Genomic DNA, 23374 nt, shown 5'->3' with positions numbered 1-23374 from the left:
TAGTAAAGACCAGATTAAATTGAGAATAGTCTGCTGTGTGAAAATATGATCACCTGATGAGAACAGCGTGTGTAGCCTGAGGAACGGAACAGAGCACAAGGTTTTTTGTTTGATCATCAATAGTCTATAAATCGGATCATGTGGCCCATATCTTTTTATTTCTTTTTTTTATACAGCAATAGGACAAAGTGACAGTAGCAGACGAGCATAAAAATAAAATTAGAAAAATAATTATATATACAAAACATACGATAAATAAGTCATAATAAAGAGTTAAATAAAAAATAATAATGAGACATTGGATCATATGGTCACCTGTCGTAAGCTACATATTATACATTACGTGTTATACATTATATACAGTGGGGCAAAAAAGTATTTAGTCAGCCACCAATTGTGCAAGTTCTCCCACTTAAAAAGATGAGGCCTGTAATTTTCATCATAGGTACACTTCAACTATGACAGACAAAATGAGAAAATAAAATCCAGAAAATCACATTGTAGGATTTTTTATGAATTTATTTGCAAATTACTGATCCCAGTACTGAAAATAATGTGTGTGAATGTGGTCATGAGTTTAGAACAATGACTATCTGTTCCTTGGTACAAATGAATCAGACTGGCTAGAATGCTTATCTACACGAGAAAACCTTAAGTCGTAAATTATATTAAATTGGTAGGGAGACGGATGTGGGAAGGCTTGAGATACAGCCTTTGTACTGGAACGAAGATGGTGCGGGGTGGTGTTGGGACTAATGACGTCATTTTCAGTTTATAACCTGTGGTAATCTGTATTGCGGGAGTACTCTCTTGAATAAAGGCTGCTATTTGACTTTAAGACAGGGCTCTGTCCATTCCTATAAAATAAGGGTCTTACAAATTCTTATGAATTGACAAGAGTGTTTAATTTGAATTGGGAATTAAAACAGAGGAATTACATTCCTTCAATAGACCATCTAAAAGGAAACTTGTGCCTGATGGTATGTTGGTCAAAGACAGAACGGATCACAGACAACAATGAAACAGCCTACAGGGAGGAGGTCAGTGACCTGGCAGTGTGCCAGGAGAACAACATTTCCATCAAAATCAGCAAGACAAAGGCGCTGATCGTGGACTACAGGAACGGAGGGCAGAGCACGCACCCACACTCATCGACAGGGCTGCAGTGGAGCAGGTCGAGAGTTTAAGTTCCTAGGTGTCCAAATCACTAAGGAATTGTTAGGGTTCACACATACCAACACAGTCGTGAAGAAGGCATGACAACGCTTCTACACCCTCAGGAGTCTGAACAGATTTGGCATGGGGCCTCAGATACTCAAAAGGTTCTATAACTGCACCATTTAGAGCATATTGACTTGCTGCATCCGCAAGGCGCTACAGAGGGTAGTTCGTACGGCCCTGTACATCATACTAGGCAGTGTCAGAGGAAGGCCCTAAAAATTGTCAAAGACCGATGCAACAGGTCTGGAACCAACAACACCCTGAACAACTTGTATCCCAAAGCCCTAAGACTGCTAAATAGTTAGTTAAATAGTTAGTTAAATACCTACCCGGACTACCTGCATTGACCCTTTTTGCAGTAACTCTTTTGACTCATCACATACGCTGCTGCTGCTACTGTTAATTATCTATCCTGTTGCCTAGTCACTTTATCACAGCCTACAGTACGTACATACAATGTCAACCTCAATTACCTTGTAGCTCTGCACATCCACTCGGTACTAGCACCCCTTGTATATAGCCACGTTATCATTACTCATTGTGTATTTTTTGCTAGTTATTCTTTTTCAATTATACTGCCTCTTTTTTTTATGTCTCTGCATTTTTGGGATGTGCCCGTAAGCATTTCACTGTTAGTCTACACCCGTTTACAAAGTATGTGACAAATAAAATTGGATTGGATTTTCCACAATCTTACTGCACAATAAACAACATTATTGTGCATGAAACATCCAAACACTTACAAAGCAAGTTAAGCGACACATATTCAACATTGCCATCCATAACAGACCATCCTAAAATTAAATACACCGAAAGTACATACAAGGGAACATAAATGCAATACACGGTAAAAGCAGAAGTGACAAGCAAGGCCAAGTCATTTTCGGATTTATAACCAAGGTGGATTTAACCTTTTCAATCTGTATTTGATCGATGGGCCCTAATACTGTATTCTCTGATAAAATACCTAAAGGTGTGTTTACTAGGCGTTGGTGTGTACTGTATTCTAGGAATTACAGACATGGCATGTTGGCATTTATTGTCATGAGTCTCGCCCTGGAGGCAGCACTGCAGAGTGGTTACTAGCTGGCACAGACCCAAAGTAATCCAATCTGAATTTAAACCTAACTCCACTGCTAACCTTCATGCTTAACCCTTAACCTTAACGGAAGACCCAAAAGCTATATTTTTGTTTTGATATTTATTTTTAGACCATTTTGACTTTGCAGCTGACACCGCTCAGGGCAAAAGACTTGTGAAAATAAACATCAACCTGCAGACGGCTACAGGCCATCTGGCCACAATTTTAGAAAATTGTGTGTAGGATAGGCATGGAATTTAGGTTAATTACCCAACCTCACCCTCTCAGCAGAACAGTGTGTGTGTTGTGTTTGGCGACTCATCTTTATAATTTGACTGAGGCTCAACAAGCAATTCTCAATCGTTACAAATACACAGTATTTGCATACACAAATACACACAGTTCACACAAAGGGACAAATCACCACGACAGGTTTTCTATTCTCACAGTGTCGTCCACACAGACATTCTTCTAGAATCGGAGGAAGTGAAAGAAAATAAAAGCTTGGTGTCTGGGATTGTATATCGTGTTAAATATGTGAGTGAGTAACTGGATTTTGTGTACTACAAGGAGTGGGATCCTGAGATAATTCTGTTGCTTGAGGTTGAGGGAAATCATTGGGAATGAATCGCTCGGTGTACAGTAAAAACTGACATGTTATACTCAATTGATTGTTAAAAATATATGATATCATAAAATGATTGCTTGGAGAAAGAGATTGCTTAACAATTCGTATATTTTCAAGAAAATGAATTAAGGTTAAAAAGAATATTGCCACCCCTGTTTCCCACCCTCCCGTTGCAAGGGTAACGGGCACGGAGCCTTTTTCTAAAATGTTTAATGAGATTGGGAAACACATCCGGAGTCATCTTAGATCCTTCCTCCATACAAAATCCTTATAGATTCTTAATATCCTTTGTCTGCGCTTTTGGACGGCCCTCTTCAATTCAAACCACAGGTTTTAAATGGGGTTCAAGTCCGGAGACTGAGATGGTCATTGCAATATGTTGATTTTGTGGTCAAGATGTCTGCTTGGGCTTATTGTTTTGCTGGAAGATCTACTTGTGACCAAGTTTCAGCCTCCTGGCAGAGGCAACCAGGTTGTTGGCAAAAAATGTCCTGGTGCTGGTGCCGTGTGCAAACAAAATGGCCCAATAACATCAAAGATCCACCACCATATTTTACAGTAGGTACAGAGTTCACTTCTGTATTTACATGCTTCTTTCGCCAAACCTACCACTGGTGTGCGTGGCCACTTGGATTCAAACCAGTGCTATGGTCAGATGACATGAAAATAACACTCTTGGCCACGCACACCAGTGGTGGGTTCGGCACAGCAGGAGATGTGTGTGTGTGTGTGTGTGTGTGTGCGTGTAGCAGGAGATTAAAGCAAACAGGTCTCATCTCCATCTCCTCACAGACTGACAAGATAAAGCAGGTATTATAGAGACAAAGGAATCGGGTAGAGCCAGACATGAGCTTAGTTTCACTGTCGGCTTACAAACGGATCAGTCTCTACCTGCAACTGGTGCATAACTGTGGTGACATGAGTAACAAATTACAGCTGCCAATCAAAGCGTTGATTGGCTAGATGGATTTTCAAATTGATCCTAATTGGTTCCAATGGCTTGATTGACAAGCAAATCATTGAATGTTCTTCTCCGTGAGGAATAATGGCCTCCCACAGATTCCCACGCCAGCACCTTAGTTAGAAGTTTACATACACCTCAGCCAAATACATTTCAACTCAGTTTTTCCACAATTCCTGACATTTAATCCTAGTAAAAATTCCCTATCTTAGGTCAGTTAGGATCACCACTTTATTTTTAGAATGTGAAATGTCAGAATAATAGTAGAAATAATTATTTATTTAAGCTATTATTTCTTTCATCACATTCCCAGTGGGTCAGAAGTTTACATACACCTTAGCCAAATACATTTAAACTCAGTTTTTCCACAATTTCTGACATTTAATCCTAGTAAAATTCCCTGTCTTAGGTCAGTTAGGATCACCACTTTATTTTTAGAATGTGAAATGTCAGAATAATAGTAGAAATAATTATTTATTTAAGCTATTATTTCTTTCATCACATTCCCAGTGGGTCAGAAGTTTACATACACCTTAGCCAAATACATTTAAACTCAGTTTTTCCACAATTTCTGACATTTAATCCTAGTAAAAATTCCCTGTCTTAGGTCAGTTAGGATCACCACTTTATTTTTAGAATGTGAAATGTCAGAATAATAGTAGAAATAATTATTTATTTAAGCTATTATTTCTTTCATCACATTCCCAGTGGGTCAGAAGTTTACATACACCTTAGCCAAATACATTTAAACTCAGTTTTTCCACAATTCCTGACATTTAATCCTAGTAAAATTCCCTATCTTAGGTCAGTTAGGATCACCACTTTATTTTTAGAATGTGAAATGTCAGAATAATAGTAGAAATAATTATTTATTTAAGCTATTATTTCTTTCATCACATTCCCAGTGGGTCAGAAGTTTACATACACCTTAGCCAAATACATTTAAACTCAGTTTTTCCACAATTCCTGACATTTAATCCTAGTAAAAATTCCCTATCTTAGGTCAGTTAGGATCACCACTTTATTTTTAGAATGTGAAATGTCAGAATAATAGTAGAAATAATTATTTATTTAAGCTATTATTTCTTTCATCACATTCCCAGTGGGTCAGAAGTTTACATACACCTTAGCCAAATACATTTAAACTCAGTTTTCCACAATTCCTGACATTTAATCCTAGTAAAAATTCCCTGTCTTAGGTCAGTTAGGATCACCACTTTATTTTTAGAATGTGAAATGTCAGAATAATAGTAGAAATAATTATTTATTTAAGCTATTATTTCTTTCATCACATTCCCAGTGGGTCAGAAGTTTACATACACCTTAGCCAAATACATTTAAACTCAGTTTTTCCACAATTCCTGACATTTAATCCTAGTAAAAATTCCCTGTCTTAGGTCAGTTAGGATCACCACTTTATTTTAAGAATGTGAAATGTCAGAATAATAGTAGAAATAATTATTTATTTAAGCTATTATTTCTTTCATCACATTCCCAGTGGGTCAGAAGTTTACATACACCTTAGCCAAATACATTTAAACTCAGTTTTTCCACAATTTCTGACATTTAATCCTAGTAAAAATTCCCTGTCTTAGGTCAGTTAGTATCACCACTTTATTTTTAGAATGTGAAATGTCAGAATAATAGTAGAAATAATTATTTATTTAAGCTATTATTTCTTTCATCACATTCCCAGTGGGTCAGAAGTTTACATACACCTTAGCCAAATACATTTAAACTCAGTTTTTCCACAATTCCTGACATTTAATCCTAGTAAAAATTCCCTGTCTTAGGTCAGTTAGGATCACCACTTTATTTTTAGAATGTGAAATGTCAGAATAATAGTAGAAATAATTATTTATTTAAGCTATTATTTCTTTCATCACATTCCCAGTGGGTCAGAAGTTTACATACACTCAAATAGTATTTGGTAGCATTGCCTGTAAATTGTTTATTTTCGGTCAAACGTTTCGGGTAGCCTTCCACAATAAGTTGAATTTTGGCCCATACCTCCTGACAGAGCTGGTGTAACTGAGTCAGGTTTGTAGGCCTCCATGCTCGCACACGCTTTTTCAGTTCTGCCCACACATGTTCTATAGGATTGAGGTCAGGGCTTTGTGATGGCCACCCCAAAATCTGAATTTTGTCGTCCTTAAGCCATTTTACCACAACTTTGGAAGTATGCTTGGGGTCATTGTCCATTTGGAAGACCCATTTGCGACCAGGCTTTAACTTCCTGATGTCTATAGATATTGCTTTAATATATCCACATAATTTTCCTCCCTCATGAAGCCATCTATTTTGTGAAGTGCACCAGTCCCTCCTGCAGCAAAGCACCCACACAATATGATGCTGCTACCCCTGTGCTTCACGGTTGGGATGGTGTTCTTTGGCTTGCAAGCCTCCCCCTTTTTCCTCCAAATATAACGATGGTCATTATGGCCAAACAGTTATATTTTTGTTTCATCAGACCAGAGGACATTTCTACAAAAAGTGCAAACTTTGTACTCATATGCAGTTGCAAACTGTAGTCTGGCTTTTTTATGGCGGTTTTTGAGCGGCCTTTCAGGTTATGTCGATATAGGACTCGTTTTACTGTGGATATAGATACTTTTGTACCTGTTTCTTCCAGCATCTTCACAAGGTCCTTTGCCATTGTTCTGTGATTGATTTGCACTTTTCGGCACCAAAGTATGTTCACCTCTAGGAGACAGAACACATCTCCTTCCTGAGCGGTATGACGGCTGCATGGTCCCATGGCGTTTATACTTGCGTACTATTGTTTGTACAGATGAATGTGGTACCTTCAGGCATTTGGAAATTGCTCCCAAGGATGAACCAGACTTGTGGAGGTCTACAATATTTTTTTCTGAGGTCTTTTGATTTTCCCATGATGTCAAGCAAATAGTCACTGAGGTTGAAGGTAGGCCTTGAAATGAATCCACATGTACACCTCCAATTGACTCAAATGATGTCAATTAGCCTAGCAGTAGCTTCTAAAGCCATGACATCATTTGTTGGAATTTTCCAAGCTGTTTAAAGGCACAGTCAACTTAGTGTATGTAAACGTCTGACCCACTGGAATTGTGATACAGTGAAACAAGTGAAATAATCTGTCTGTAAACAATTGTTGGAAAAATTACTTGTGTCATGCACAAAGAAGATGTCCTAACCGACTTGCTAAAACTATAGTTTGTCAACAAGAAATGTGTGTAGTGGTTGAAAAACTAGTTTTAATGACTCCAACCTAAGTGTATGTAAACTTCTGACTTCAAATGTGTATGTATATGTGTATATAATATAATGACCCTCTTACGAAGACAAGAATGATAAAACCTAACATTACATTTCAACAGTAATGATCATCATGTAACTGGAAATGTCACTTCTATCTGTCCCGATCGGATTAAAGAAGGGCTAGTAGTGTGTAATGGGTCAAAACTAAAACCTGCACAGCCTGTGAGTATGCAGGACCAGGGATTGTGTCCACTAGCAAATCGATAAGTATTTAATTTGAATCAAATAAATAACCAAATAGAATGTAATCAAACTTAATCAAATCCAATCCAATCGTATCAGTATGACTCACTCATGTCATAGAAGTGCTGCCAGAAGGCCTCCATCCAGCGCTGTGTGTCCTGGGGTGTGTGTGTGACCAGAGTGTGTGTGACAGCTTCGTCACCTCGGGTGTGTGTGCTGATGGATATACTCTGGGTATGGTGCAGAGGCCCTCTCTCGGACACATGGATGTGGGTCTCCTGAGAAGAGGAGAAACACACACACAATCCACACTGAAATCTTAACAGAAGCATGTGCAAATCAAATATTATTTGTCACGTGTGAAATGCTTACTTACAAGCCCTTAACTCTATTTCTTGAGCTGCATTGTTGGTTAAGTAAATATTTACTAAATAAAGTTTTTTTTTTTTTTTTTTAAATACATCAAAAGTAACACAATAAAGAGTCTATATACGGGAGGAACCGGTGCCAAGTCAATGTGCGGGGGTACAGGTTAGTCAAGGTCATTTATAGGTTGGGTCATTTTCAGAGCTTTCTATTTCCTCACAACCGGTCAAACCGATGTCAGTTGGACATTTTGCACAGGCATGTTGTTGTTGTTGTTGTTGTTGCATTTGATCCCTGTTCCCTAAATGTCTTTGCTTCGTGAAAAAAGCAAATATGACATTTAAAACTTTACCGATGTCAACTAACCTATCTGGACAAGAGGAATACCTATGTAAGAATGCTGTTCATCGACTACAGCTCAGCATTTACCACCTTAGCACCCTCCAAACTCGTCATTAAGCTTGAGACCCTGGGTCTCGATCCCGCCTTGTGCAACTGGGTCCTGGACTTTGACGGGATGCCCCCAGGTGGTGAGGGTAGGAAACAACATCTCCACCCCACTGATTCTCAACACTGGGGCCCCACAAGGGTGCGTTCTCAGCCCTCTCCTGTACTCCCTGTTCAACCATTACTGCATGGCCATGCACGCCTCCAACTCAATCATCAAGTTTGCAGACGACACTACAGTGGTAGGCTTGATTACCAACAACGACGAGACGGCCTACAAGGAGGTGGTCAGGGCCCTTGGAGTGTGGTGTCAGGAAAACAACCTCACACTCAACGTCAACAAAACAAAGGAGATGATCGTGGACTTCAGGAAACAGAAGTGCGAGCACCCCCTATCCACAGGACAGTAGTGGAGAAGGTGAAAAGTTAAGTTCCTCGGCATACACATCACGGACAAACTGAAATGTTCCATCCACACAGACAGCGCGGTGAAGAAGGCGCAACAGCGCTTCTTCAACCTCAAGCTGAAGAAATTTGGCTTTTACAGATGCACAATCTAGAGCATCCTGTTGGGCTGTATGCCTGGTACGGCACCTGCTCCGCCCACAACCATAAGGCTCTTCAGAGGGGAGTGAGGTCTGCACAACGCATCACCGGGGCCAAATTACCTGCCCTCCAGGACACCTACAGCACCCGATGTCACAGGAAGGCCAAAAAGATCATCAAGGACAACAACCACCCGAGCTACTGCCTGTTCACCCCGCTATCATCCAGAAGGCGATGTCAGTACAGGTGCATCAAAGCTGGGACCGAGAGACTGAAAAACAGCTTCTATCTCAAGGTCATCAGACTGTTAAACAGCCATCACTAACATTGAGTGGCTGCTGCCAACATACTGACTCAATTCTCTAGCCACTTTAATAATAAAAAATTGGATGTAATAAATATATCAATAGTCACTTTAAACAATGGCACTTTATATAATGTTTACATACCCTACATTACTCATCTCATATGTATATACTGTACTCTATACCATCTACTGCATCTTGCCGTTCGGCCATCGCTCATCCATATATTTATATGTACATATTCTTAATCATTCCTTTACACTTGTGTGTATAAGGTAGTTGTTGTGAAATTGTTAGATATTACTGCATGGTCGGAACTAGAAACACAAGCATTTCGCTACACTCACATTAACATCTGCTAACCATGTGTGTGTGAGACCATTCCAATTTGATTGAAGGATTCATTCTATCAATTTTTGCCATTCTGGTGAGTAAGGTTTTATTTAGTCTTCTAGGGCAACATATAGGCTAATGACAGAAGAGAAGCTGCATGCATCTAATTATAGACAAGTTGACAAAAAAAATTGCATAACCAAATAAAAAGAAATCTTTCCGCGTGTCTGACTGTAGCCTACAGCCCATTTTCTATATTAGCGGGTAAGGGCCTTAGATCTTACATATAGTCAGGCGGTTGTGGATGGGGATATTAGCAAACGCGGGCAGGTGCGGGTGAACAAACAGCTGACAAACAGCACCACTAGTGCACATAGCTGCTGTGATGTGCACATGGCTGATGTGCATGTACTGTAGCTGCTGTCAGGCTGATTAGCAACCACATTGCATGAAATAGTTGGCTTCATTGTGAGAGAATGAACATGAAGGGGTTAAACAGCAGGCAAACAGAATTCCGTTCCTGTAATGCTCAAAGCAAGATCTGACTTTAAAACTTGTTTGTTCCCACACCCAGGACTCTGACTCTATTGGTTACACGGTCTTTTGGCCTCCCATCCCATTCTAACCAACTCTCGCCAGCTTTGTATTCATGTTACCTGATGAAATTGCTATACAATATTATCTTTTTGTCATCTGATGCACATTAAAATGTTAGAAATCAACACTGCAGAGCTCTCCCTGTCCTCTGCCGTGCCCTGATTATATTACTACTGTTTACATCTGGAAATGTGCATGTACACCCTGGCCCTTCTACTGTTGCTAGCCCCATTACCGATTTGTGCTCTGATATCTGCTTCACTGATTTCTGCTCTTGTAAAAGCCTGGGTTTTCTGCACGTTAACACTAGAAGCTTATTACCTCAAATGTATCAATTGAAAGTGTGGGTTCACAGCTCCAATCCAGATGTGTTGGTCGTTACTGAGACGTGGTTAAGAAAGAGTGTTTGAAACACTGATGTTATCCTTTCTAGTTATAACCTTTTTCTGCAAGACAAATCTTCCAACGGTAGGGGAGTAGCAATCTTTACCAAGGAACACCTTCAGTGCTCAGTTGTCTCCATCAAGTCTGTCCCCAAACAATTTGATTTGCTGATTTTACACATTAAACTTCCATCTAACTCTTTGTTGACTTTTGCTGGGTGTTGTCGGCCACAATCAGCACCAGCCTGAACCCTAAATGCCCTAAGCGCTCTCCTGGCCCCTTCCACTAAGTCTGAATTTGTCCTGCTAGGTGACCTAAAGTGGGACATGCTAAACCACCTGACCAAGTCCTAAAGTAATGGGACTTACCAATCCCACAAGGTTAGACTCCAAACACCCAGAAAAGGCTACTCTCCTTGATGTTATCCTCACAAATAATACTGATAGGACCTTACAGAAAACACCAGTGATCACTGTTTTACAGCCTGTGTTCGTAATGGCTGCTCAGTGAAACAACCTGTCCCGATTTGTTATAGACACATGCTCACAAGTTCTTTAGCAAGCCTTCCTTCATGATCTGTAAATTGGTATAGAATCATCTTGATCCCCTCTGTTGAAGACGCTTGGACCTTCTTTTTTGATATTTTCAGGTGGTATCGTTAACAAATACGGGCCCATAATGAAAATTAGAATTAAAAAACAGGTTCAGCCCCTGGTTCGACTGATCTGGCAGTTTAAAATCACCACCTCATTAAGTCAGTATTCCTATTTGACTCAGCCACGCCTCATTGCCCACCCAACATTTCCTCCAATCCCACCCCTTCTAATGCGACTATCCCCGATGCTCCTCCCTCTTTTTCCACTGCCACATTACAAAGTCTCTCCTGCAGGCGGTGCTAAAGGAGCTCCTTAAACGTGACCCCAAAAACATAATGTTGTGATGCTACCATGTTGTTGTCATGTGTTGTTGCCATGCTGAGTTATCTTAGGTCTCTATGTAGTGTTGGTGTTTTGTCCTATATTTATTTTAGTTTTAATCCCAGGCGCCTCTCCCTTGCAGAAGACCTTTTGCCTACTGGTAGAAAGAAAAATAAATAAGAATTCAATGTCACATGCACCAAATAGTAGAACTTACCGTGAAATGCCTACTTACGAACTCTTAACCAATAATGCTTTTAAAAATGTAAGAAAAAATGTGATAAATAAACCAAAAATAGCAAAAATAGAAACAGAAAATAACAATGAGGCTATATACACAAGGTGTACTGTTTCAGCATGACAATGCACAAAGCGAGGTCCATACAAAAATGGTTTGTCGAGATCAGTGTGGTAGAACTTGACTGGCCTGCACGGAGCCCTGACTTCAACCCACCTTTGGGATGAATTGGAACCCCGACTGCAAGCCTAATCGTCCAACATCAGTGCCTGACCTCATTAATGTTCTTGTGGCTGAATGGAATCAAATCCCAGCAGCAATGTTCCAACATCTACTGGAAAGCCGTCCCAGAAGAGTGGAAGCTGTTATATCAGCAAAGGGTGGACCAACTCCATATTAATGTCCATGATTTTGGAATGAGATGTTTTTTATGTATGCGTAGTCACTTTAACCCTACCTACATGTACACATACCTCAAGTATCTTGACTAACCCATACCCCTGCACATTGACTCGGGTACCAACAGGAAAGGGCCTTCCCCAAACTGTTGCCACAAAGTTGAAAGAACAGAATCATCTAGAATATCATTGTATGCTGTAGCATTAAAATGTCCCTTCACTGGAACTAAGGGGCCTAGCCCGAACCATGAATAACAGCCCCAGACCATTATTCTTTCTCCACCAAACTTTACAGTTGGCACTATGCAGTCGGGCAGATAGCATTCTTCTGGTATCCGCCAAACCCAGATTTGTCCTTTGGACTGCCAGATGACAAAGCGTGATTCATCACTCCAGAGAAAGCGTTTCCACTGCTCCCTAGTCCACTGGCGGCGAGCTTTACACCATCCAAACGCTTGGTATTGCGCATGGTGATCCTAGGCTTGTGTGCGTCTGCTTGCCCATGGAAACCCATTTCATGAAGCTCCCGACGAACAGTTATTGCGCTGCCGTTTTTTCCAGAGGAAGTTTGGAACTCGGTAATGAGTGTTGTAACCGGGGGCAGGTGATTTTTACAGGCTACGCGTTTAAGAACTCGGCGGTCCAGTTCTGTGAGCTTGTGTGGCTGAGCCGTTGTTGCGCCAAGGCGTTTCCACTTCACAATAACAGGACTTACAGTTGACTAGGGCAGCTCTAGCAGGACAGAAATCTGACGAACTGACTTGTTGGAAAAGTGGCATCCTATGACGGTCCCACGTTGAAAGTCACTGAGCTCTTCAGTGTGGCCATTCCACTGCCAATGTACGTCTATGGAGATGTCATGGCTGTGTGCTCGAATTTATACACCGGTCAGCACCGGCTCGGTCTGAAATAGCTAAATCCACTAATTTGAAGGTCTCCACATACTATGTGTGTGTGGCGTCCATATGCATGTGTGTGTGTATGGTTAGAGTCCAGTGAGTGTACATCGAGCCTGTGCAAGGGGGTCAATGTAAATAGTCCATTGGCCATTTGATTAATTGTTCAGCAGTCTTATGGCTTGGGGGTAGAAGCTGTTAAGGAGCCTTTTAGTCTCAGACTTGGCGCTCCGGTACCGCTTGCCGTGCGGTAGCAGAGAAAACAGTCTATGACTTGGGTGGCTGGAGTCTTTGACCATTTTTAGGGACTTCCCATTACACCACCTGGAATAGAGGTCCTGGATGGCAGGAAGCTCAGCCCCAGTGATGTACTGGACTGTATGCAGAGTGGTGTTGTGCTGTTATAGCTTGCTACAAGGGGTGTAAACCTCTAATAAAAACAGTATTGTTCTTTTGTGGATGCTAAATGGGATTATAGTTCAGTATTTATCCAAATTTGCGTCGGTCTCTGCATTTTGGCCGTGTGTATGGATGACAGTGTGAATATGCTGATGTCTTGTGTGTTTACAAGAGTAACGAACCTTGTTGATGGCGATGGTGAATAACGGCTCCTCTTGGGCATCCATGCTCTCTTGACTGTGGTAACAGATAAGACTTGTCCCTTTGAGGACACCGTAGATGTCAGTCCAGCACTCAGGCTCCTTCTCAAGCTGATCATGAGAATGGTAGGAATGAATATAACGATGCTTTTGACTAAACTAGAGTGCATTCGGAAAGTATTCAGACCCTTTGACTTTTTCACATTTTGTTACGTTACAGCCTTATTCTAAAATGGATTTTTGCAAATGTCTAAATATAAAAAAGATACCTTATTTGCATAAGAATTCAGACCCTTTGCTATGAGACTAGATATTGAGCTCAGTTGCATCCTGTTTCCATTGCTCATCCTTGAGATGTTTCTACAACTTGATTGGCGTCCATCTGTGGTAAATTCAATTGATTGGACATGATTTGGAAAGGCACACACGTGTCTATGCAAGGTCCCACAGTTCACAGTGCATGTCAGAGCAAAAACCAAGCCATGAGGTTGAAGGAATTTTCCGTAGAGCTCCAAGACAGGATTGTGTGGAGGCAAAAATCTGGGTGAGGGTACAAAACATTTCTGCAGCATAAATGAAGTTCCCCAAGAACACAGTGGCCTCCATCACTCTTAAATGGTCTGAAACCACCAAAACTCTTCCTAGAGTCTCTGTGGAGATGGGAGAACCTTCCAGAAGGACAACCATCTCTGCAGCACTCCAGCAATTAGGTCTTTGTGGTAGAGTGGCTAGACGGAAGCCAATCCTCAATAACATTTACATTTAAGTCATTTAGCAGACGCTCTTATCCAGAGCGACTTACAAATTGGTGCATTCACCTTATGACATCCAGTGGAGCAGCCACTTTACAATAGTGCATCTAAATCTTTTAAGGGGGGTGAGAAGGATTACTTTATCCTATCCCTAGGTATTCCTTAAAGAGGTGGGGTTTCAGGTGTCTCCGGAAGGTGGTGATTGACTCCGCTGTCCTGGCGTCGTGAGGGAGTTTGTTCCACCATTGGGGGCCAGAGCAGCGAACAGTTTTGACTGGGCTGAGCGGGAACTGTACTTCCTCAGTGGTAGGGAGGCGAGCAGGCCAGAGGTGGATGAACGCAGTGCCCTTGTTTGGGTGTGTAGGGCCTGATCAGAGCCTGGAGGTAGTGAGGTGCCGTTCCCCTCACAGCTCTGTAGGCAAGCACCATGGTCTTGTAGCGGATGCGAAACTGGAAGCCAGTGGAGAGAGCGGAGGAGCGGGGTGACGTGAGAGAACTTGGGAAGGTTGAACACCAGACGGGCTGCGGCGTTCTGGATGAGTTGTAGGGGTTTAATGGCACAGGCAGGGAGCCCAGCCAACAGCGAGTTGCAGTAATCCAGACGGAGATGACAAGTGCCTGGATTAGGACCTGCGCCGCTTCCTGTGTGAGGCAGGGTCGTACTCTGCGGATGTTGTAGAGCATGAACCTACAGGAACGGGCCACCGCCTTGATGTTAGTTGAGAACGACAGGGTGTTGTCCAGGATCACGCCAAGGTTCTTAGCGCTCTGGGAGGAGGACACAATGGAGTTGTCAACCGTGATGGCGAGATCATGGAACGGGCAGTCCTTCCCGGGAGGAAGAGCAGCTCCGTCTTGCCGAGGTTCAGCTTGAGGTGGTGATCCGTCATCCACACTGATATGTCTGCCAGACATGCAGAGATGCGATTCGCCACCTGGTCATCAGAAGGGGAAAGGAGAAGATTAATTGTGTGTCGTCTGCATAGCAATGATAGGAGAGACCATGTGAGGTTATGACAGAGCCAAGTGACTTGGTGTATAGCGAGAATAGGAGAGGGCCTAGAACAGAGCCCTGGGGACACCAGTGGTGAGAGCACGTGGTGAGGAGACGGATTCTCGCCACGCCACCTGGTAGGAGCGACCTGTCAGGTAGGACGCAATCCAAGCGTGGGCCGCGCCGAGATGCCCAACTCGGAGAGGGTGGAGAGGAGGATCTGATGGTTCACAGTATCGAAGGCAGCCGATAGGTCTAGAAGGATGAGAGCAGAGGAGAGAGTTAGCTTTAGCAGTGCGGAGCGCCTCCGTGATACAGAGAAGAGCAGTCTCAGTTGAATGACTAGTCTTGAAACCTGACTGATTTGGATCAAGAAGGTCATTCTGAGAGAGATAGCGGGAGAGCTGGCCAAGGACGGCACGTTCAAGGGTTTTGGAGAGAAAAGAAAGAAGGGATACTGGTCTGTAGTTGTTGACATCGGAGGGATCGAGTGTAGGTTTTTTTCAGAAGGGTGCAACTCTCGCTCTCTTGAAGACGGAAGGGACGTAGCCAGCGGTCAGGGATGAGTTGATGAGCGAGGTGAGGTAAGGGAGAAGGTCTCCGGAAATGGTCTGGAGAAGAGAGGAGGGGATAGGGTCAAGCGGGCAGGTTGTTGGGCGGCCGGCCGTCACAAGACGCGAGATTTCATCTGGAGAGAGAGGGGAGAAAGAGGTCAGAGCACAGGGTAGGGCAGTGTGAGCAGAACCAGCGGTGTCGTTTGACTTAGCAACGAGGATCGGATGTCGTCGACCTTCTTTTCAAAATGGTTGACAGAAGTCATCTGCAGAGAGGGAGGAGGGGGAGGGGAGGGGGATTCAGGAGGGAGGAGAAGGTGGCAAAGAGCTTCCTAGGGTTAGAGGCAGATGCTTGGAATTTAGAGTGGTAGAAAGTGGCCAGCGACAGAAGAGGTAAATGTAGAGAGGAGGGAAAAGGATGCCAGGTCCGCAGGGGAGGCGAGTTTTCCTCCATTTCCGCTCGGCTGCCCGGAGCCCTGTAAAAAAGGCACATGACAGCCAGCTTGGAGTTTGCGAAAAAGCACCTAAAGGACTCAGACCATGAGAACCCAAAAAAATGCTCTGGTCCGATGAAACCAAGATTGAACTCTTTGGCCTGAATGTCAAGCGTCACGTCTAGAGGAAACCAGGCACCATCCCTACAGCGAAGCCTGATGGTGGCAGCATCATGCTGTGGGGATGCTTTTCAGTGGCAGGGACTGGAAGACTAGTCAGGATCGAGGGAAAGATGAATGGAGCAATTTACATTGAGATCCTTGATGATCTCAAACTGGGGCGTAGGTTCACCATCCAACAGGAAAACGACACTAAGCACAAAGATAAGATACCAAGACAATGCAGGAGTGGCTTTGGGACAAGTCTATGAATGTCCTTGAGTGGCTCAGCCAGAGTTTGGACTTGAACCCAATCGAAGATCTCTGGAGACCTGAAAATATATGTGCAGCGGCGCTCCCCATCCAACCTGACAGAGCTTGAGAGGATCTGCAGAGAAGAATGGGAGAAACTCCCCAAATACAGGTGTGCCAAGCTTTTAGCGTCATACCCAAGAAGACTCGAGGCTGTTATCACTGACAAATATGCTTCAACAAAGTACTGAGTAAAGAGTCTGAATACTTATGTAAATGTGATAAAGTTTTTATATGCATTTACCAAAAAAATCTAAAAAACTATTTTTATTTTGTGATTACGGCGTATTCTGCGTAGATTGATGAAGAAAAAAAAATGATTGAATCCATTTTAGAAATCAGGCTGTAACGTAAACAAAACGTGGAAAAAGTCAAGGTGACTGAATACTTTCCGAAGGCACCGTCATTACGACTCTAATGATCTAAAACTGAGAATGATTAAACAAATGATGCGAATGATGATGGTGGGTGTGATACTAAGGGCGATGACAAAGAGTTAACTCACCTTGATCCTGCCGCTGATAACCTGCTGGGTCATACAGAGAGGCTGGGCGGCCAGACGGCAACACACACTGCCATAGAGAGGCAGCCAGAATGCACTGTCCTCTGGAACAATGTTGGTTGATGAGTTTGTTGCTTTTGCTATTCAAGGACAGTAAACAGCCAAAAGAGAGAGGAGTCGCCACTCACCTGTGGCTGATATGGACAGGTCGTGTGTTCTGAAGCTGTCCTGAACATGTGCTATTGTCAGTGTGGTGTGGGCCAGAAGGTGAAACTTTGGCCCCCTGCAAACAGAATCCACACACAATCAACAGTTAGTCGGAATGTACTGCATGTGAGTATGCATATTTGACGACTTGTGTGGCCAGTTTGAGTTGACATTATGTGCATCGCCGTTGCATTTGATTCCAGTTGTGTGTGTGTGTCATGCGTGTGCAAGCTGTTACATCAACACTCACTCTGTACAGAGAGCAGGCAGCAGAGGTGGTGGAGACCCTCCTCCTCCATCACATCCCTCTACGTTGGGTATGGTACCACAGGCTGCAGACTCTAGAGCTGCCCTGATCCTCCTCCCAGAGGTGCAGCCGAGGGAGCTGCTGAGGCGGTTATGTCTCCTGGGTCCTAGTGCCCCTGGGCCCGGAGAGAAGTCCTCCACCACACAGGTACTGTATAGCTCCACACGGAGCTCAAAGCTCGGGCTCGCCTCCTTACTGGATCATATACAAGAACCAACACACGCACACAGATGAATATAGCAACAAATATCAACAAAGAAACATGGACATAATGAAATACAGAATTACACACAAACATAATTAAACTGAAGAGGACAGAAGCTCTCTATATGTTTCTAAGCAAATATTAAAACCACAGACAAAATGCTACATCACCTGCACTAATAGTGTCATATAAATGAAGGAGACAAAATGAGAGCAACTCCACTTGCAATATGATGGTGTCCTCGAAGCAGATGTCAGTCAAAGTCCTGTCCGCCATCACCAGGTCTGTGTCATAGATCTCTCTGCCACACTGGAGCAGACAGAACACAGCACAGTGATGCAGCTCTGAAAGAGAGTGAGAGAGAGAGAGAAGAGCAAGATGGAATAGAATAGAGTGGGAGATGGAGAGGATGGAGTTTTAGAGAAAAGAAGATGGGCAGAGAGCAGAAAGAGAACAGGACAGAGATGGCAGAAAAATAGTGAGAACGTAGTAGGTTAAATAAGAGTCCAATAACCTTCACAGGATTAACCGGTGTGACCTTTAAATCTGACCTGATTTCAGATGTAGCTCTGAGAGGAGCCACAATAATACAAGTGTTTTTAGAAACAAACAGGAGGCGGTTAATTGACTGTGCTTACCCCACATGCACGAGTCATAATCTGCATGGATTAGCCACGTAACTGGTTTAGACAAGATTATAGATTGAGACCTTAGATTTACTCCATCAATGGAATGTATGTACTCAGGCCAGTCTGGTAGTGGTGGGAGAGATATGGCTCAAAATAAACTCTGATGAACTGATGACGTACCGGCCGGGTGCACTTAAATAAAAACAAATAGCCAGTAGAGACTCCACTCTCTCAATATGCACCACCTGCATTCTATTCTGACCAAAGGGTTTCCAGTGGCTGTTCCGTTCAATTCAAACATTACTGTTAGGAGATGGATGCCATCAAGTGCTATTACTGTCCAATGTTGTTACTGGATGCGAGATGTTCAGGGCCGGTGTTCAGGAGCGCCGATTTAAACCCCCAAAATTGGTGCGTTTCCAGGCATTGCCACATGATGCGTCGTCATGACAGGGTTAGTGACAGCGCCATTTAAGGTTATGTGGGACTCACCTCCTTTGCTCTTGAAGTACTCTGAGTCTTTCCACATGAGTGGGATACGCAGGTCTGGAGTGGAGGAGGAAGAGCAGAACGGGTGGATTGAGGGTCAGCGAGAGAGAGAGAGAGAGAATGAGACATTTCTGTAAGATATAGTACTCCGACCCGTATCTGTTGGTCAAATCAAAATCAAATCACATTTTATTGTCACATACACATGGTTAGCAGATGTTATTGCGAGTGTAGCGAAATGCTTATGCTTCTACTTAATGCAGCAGTATCTTAACAGGTAATATCTAACAATTCCACAACAAAACCTACTACACATAATCTAGTAAAGGAATGGGATGAGAATATATAAGTATAAAATATATGGATGAGCAGTGGCAGAGCGGCTAAGATGCAATAGATAGTAAAGAATAGATAGTGAAGGATACAGTATACAGTATATACATATGAGATAAGTAATGTGAGATATGTAAACATTATTAAAGTGACTAGTGTTCCATTTATTAAAGTGGCCAATGGTATCAAGTCTGTAGGTAGGCAGCCGCCTCTCTGTGCTAGTGATGGCTGTTTAACAATCTGATGAGAAACAGTTTTTCAATCTCTCTGTCCCAGCTTTGAAGCACCTGTACTGACCTTCCCTTCTGGATGGAAGCAGGGTGAACAGGCAGTGGCTCGGGTGGTTGTTGTCCTTGATTATCTTTTTTGCCTTCCTGTGACATCGGGTGCTGTAGGTGTCCTGGAGGGCAGGTAGTTTGACCCCGGTGATGTGTTGTGCAGACCGCACCACCCTCTGGAGAGCCCTGCGGTCGTGGGCGGTGCAGTTGCCGTACCAGGTAATGATACCCGACAGGGTGCTCTCAATTGTGCACCTGTAAAAGTTAGTGAGGGTTTTCGGTGACAAGCCACATTTTTTCAGCTTCCTGAGGTTGAAGAGGCACTGTTGCACCTTCACCACACTGTCTGTGCGAGTGGACCATTTAAATTTGTCGGTGATATGTACAACGAGGAATTTACCACCTTCTCCACTGCTGTCCCGTCGATGTACATAGGGGGGTGCTCCCACTGCTGTTTCCTGAAGTCCACGATCATCTCCTTTGTTTTGCTGACATTGAATGTGAGGTTATTTGCCTGGCACACACTGAGGGCCCTCACTTCCTCCTTCCTCATTGTTGGTAATCGAGCCTACCACTGTAGTGTCGTCAGCAAACTTGATGATTGAGTTGGAGGCATGCATGGCCACCCAGTCGTGTGTAAACAGGGAGTACAGGAGAGGGCTGAGAATGCACCCTTGTGGAACCCCAGTGTTAAGGATGTTGTTTCCTACCTTCACCACCTGGGGGAGGACCGTCAGGAAGTCCAGGACCCAGTTGCACAGGGCGGGGTAAAGACCCAGGGTCTCAAGCTTAATGATGAAATTGGAGGGTACTATGGTGTTGAATGCTGAGCTGTAGTCAATAAACAGCATTCTTAGATAGGTATTCCTCTTGTCCAGATGGAATAGGGCAGTGTGATGGCGATTGCATCGTCTGTGACCCTATTGGGGCGGTAAGCAAATTGAATTGGGTCTAGGGTAGAGTGGAGGTGATATGATCCTTGACTAGTCTCTCAAAGCACTTCATGATGACAGAAGTGAGTGCTACGGGGCGATAGCCATTTAGTTAAGTTACCTTAGCTTTCTTGGAAACAGGAACAATGGTGGCCATCTTGAAGCATGTGGGGACAGCAAACTGGGATAGGGATTGATTGAATATTTCCGTAAACACACCAGCCAGCTGGTCTGCGCATGCTTCTGAGAACGCGGCTAGGGATGCCATCTGGGCCAGCAATCTTGCGAGGGTTAACACATTTAAATGTTTTACTCACGTCGGCCACAGAGAAGGAGAGCCCACAGTCTTTGGTAGCGGGCTGTGTCGGTGGCACTGTATTGTCCTGCAAACGCGCAAAGAAGTTTAATATGTCTGGGAGCAAGACGTCGATGTCCGTGACGGGGCTGGTTTTTCTTTTTGTAATCCGTGATTGTCTGTAGCCACATACAGTTGAAGTCGGAAATGTACACACTTAGGTTAGAGTCATTAAAACTCGTTTTTTCAACTACTCCACAAATATCTTGTTAACAAACTCTGGTTTTGGCAAGTCTGATAAGACATCTACTTTGTGGATGACACAGGCCAGCCACCGTCATGTCATCAGGAAACTTAATGCCACGCAGTCTTGGTGAACAGGGAGTACAGGAGGGGACTAAGCAAGCATCTACTTTGTGCATGACAAGTCATTTTTCCAACAATTGTTTACAGACAGCTTATTTCACTTATAATTCACTGTTTCACAATTCCAGTGGGTCAGAAGTTTACATACACTAAGTTGACTGTGCCTTTAAACAGCTTGGAAAATTCCAGAAAATGATGTTATGGCTTTAGAAGCTTCTGATAGGCTAATCGACATCATTTGAGTCAATTGGAGGTGTACCTGTGGATGCCTACCTTCAAACTCAGTGCCTCTTTGCTTGACATCATGGGAAAATCAAAAGAAATCAGCCAAGACCTCAGGAAAGAAATTGTAGACCTTCACAAGTCTGGTTCATCCTTGGGAGCAATTTCCAAACGCCTGAAGGTACCACATTCATCTGTACAAAGATCATGGGATCGCGCAGCCTAGAGACTTCTAGAGATGAACAAACTTTGGTGCGAAAAGTGCAAATCAATCCCAGAACAACAGCAAAGGACCTTGTGAAGATGCTGGAGGAAACAGGTACAAAAGTATCTATATCCACAGTAAAACTACTCCTATATATCAACATAACCTGAAAGGCCACTCAGCAAGGAATAAGCCACTGCTCCAAAACCACCATAAAAATAACCAGACTACAATTTGCAACTGCACATGGAGACAAAGATCATACTTTTTGGAGAAATGTCCTCTGGTCTGATGAAACAAAAATAGAACTGTTTGGCCATAATGACCATCTTTATGTTTGGAGGAAAAAGGGAGAGGCTTGCAAGCCAAAGAACAACATCCCAACCGTGAAGCACGAAAGTGGCAGTATGATGTTTTGGGGGTGTTTTGCTGCAGGGACTGGTGCATTTCACAGAATAGATGGCATCATGAGGGACGAAAATTATGTGGATATATTAAAGCAATATCTATAGACATCAGTCAGGAAGTTAAAGCTTGGTCGCAAATAGGTCTTCCAAATGGTCAATGACCCCAAGCATACTTCCAAAGTTGTGGCAAAATGGCTTAAGGACAACAAAATTCAGATTTTGGGGTGGCCATCACAAAGCCCTGACCTCAATCCTATAGAACATGTGTGGGTAGAACTGAAAAAGCATGTGCGAGCATGGAGGCCTACAAACCTGACTCAGTTACACCAGCTCTGTCAGGAGGAATGGGCCAAAATTCACCCAACTTATTGTGGGAAGCTTGTGGAAGGCTACCCGAAACGTTTGACCCAAGTTAAACAATTTAAAGGCAATGCTACCAAATACTAATTGAGTGTATGTAAACTTCTGACCCACTGGGAATGTGATGAAAGAAATAAAAGCGGAAATAAATCACTCTACTATTATTCTGACATTTCACATTCTTAAAATAAAGTGGTCATCCTAACTGACCTAAGACAGGGAATTTTTACTAGGATTAAATGTCAGGAATTGTGGAAAAACTGAATTGAAATGTAGGTGTATGTAAACTTCAGACCTCAACTGTCTCAGGTTTGAGCCGTTGAATTGCGACTCAACTTTGTCTCTATAGTGACGCCTTGCTTGTTTGATTGCCTTACGGAGGGAATAACTACACTGTATTCGGCCATGTTTCCAGTCGCTTAGCCATGATTACATGCGGTGGTACGTGCTTTCAGCCACGGTTTCTGGCAAGGGAACGTTTTAATAGTCACAGTGGGTACAACATCTCCTATGCACTTCCTTATAAACTCGCTCACCGAGTCAGTGTATATGTCAATGTTATTGTCTGAGGCTACCCGGAACATATCCCAGTCCACGTGATCGAAGCACTCGAAGCGTGGAATACGATTGGCCAGACCAGCAATGGATAGACCTAAGCACGGGCGATTCCTATTTTAGTTCCTGCCTATTCAAATCAAATCAAATGTATTTGTCACATACACATGGTTAGCAGATGTTAATGCGAGTGTAGTGAAATGCTTGTGCTTCTAGTTCCGACAATGCAGTAATAACCAACGAGTAATCTAACCTAACAATTCCAAAACTACTACCTTATACACACTGGTGTAAAGGGATAAAGAATATGTACATAAAGATATATGAGTGAGTGATGGTACAGAGCGGCATAGGCAAGATACAGTAGATGGTATTGAGTGCAGTATATACATATGAGATGAGTATGTAAACAAAGTGGCATAGTTAAAGTGGCTAGTGATACATGTATTACATGAAGATGCAGTAGATGATAGAGTACAG

At 43.0% G+C, this 23374-nt stretch overlaps 1 protein-coding gene across 1 annotated transcript in view; it reads right to left on the bottom strand.

The window, feature by feature from the left end:
• Positions 1–23374, bottom strand: part of LOC115147149 (rhotekin-like) — a 49001-nt gene that overhangs the window by 13541 nt on the left and 12086 nt on the right. Inside the window, exons 4-10 of the mRNA XM_029689194.2 lie at positions 18945–18998; positions 18050–18167; positions 17562–17813; positions 17293–17387; positions 17108–17208; positions 13380–13508; positions 7481–7649 (exon numbers count right to left, since the gene is read on the bottom strand). Of these exons, the coding sequence (XP_029545054.1) occupies positions 7481–7649; positions 13380–13508; positions 17108–17208; positions 17293–17387; positions 17562–17813; positions 18050–18167; positions 18945–18998 (918 nt within the window). The remainder of the gene's footprint in view (positions 1–7480; positions 7650–13379; positions 13509–17107; positions 17209–17292; positions 17388–17561; positions 17814–18049; positions 18168–18944; positions 18999–23374) is intronic.

Source organism: Oncorhynchus nerka, linkage group LG19, assembly GCF_034236695.1.
Source record: "Oncorhynchus nerka isolate Pitt River linkage group LG19, Oner_Uvic_2.0, whole genome shotgun sequence".
Lineage (NCBI taxonomy): Eukaryota > Metazoa > Chordata > Actinopteri > Salmoniformes > Salmonidae > Oncorhynchus > Oncorhynchus nerka.
This window is presented reverse-complemented; position numbering and strand designations above follow the sequence as displayed.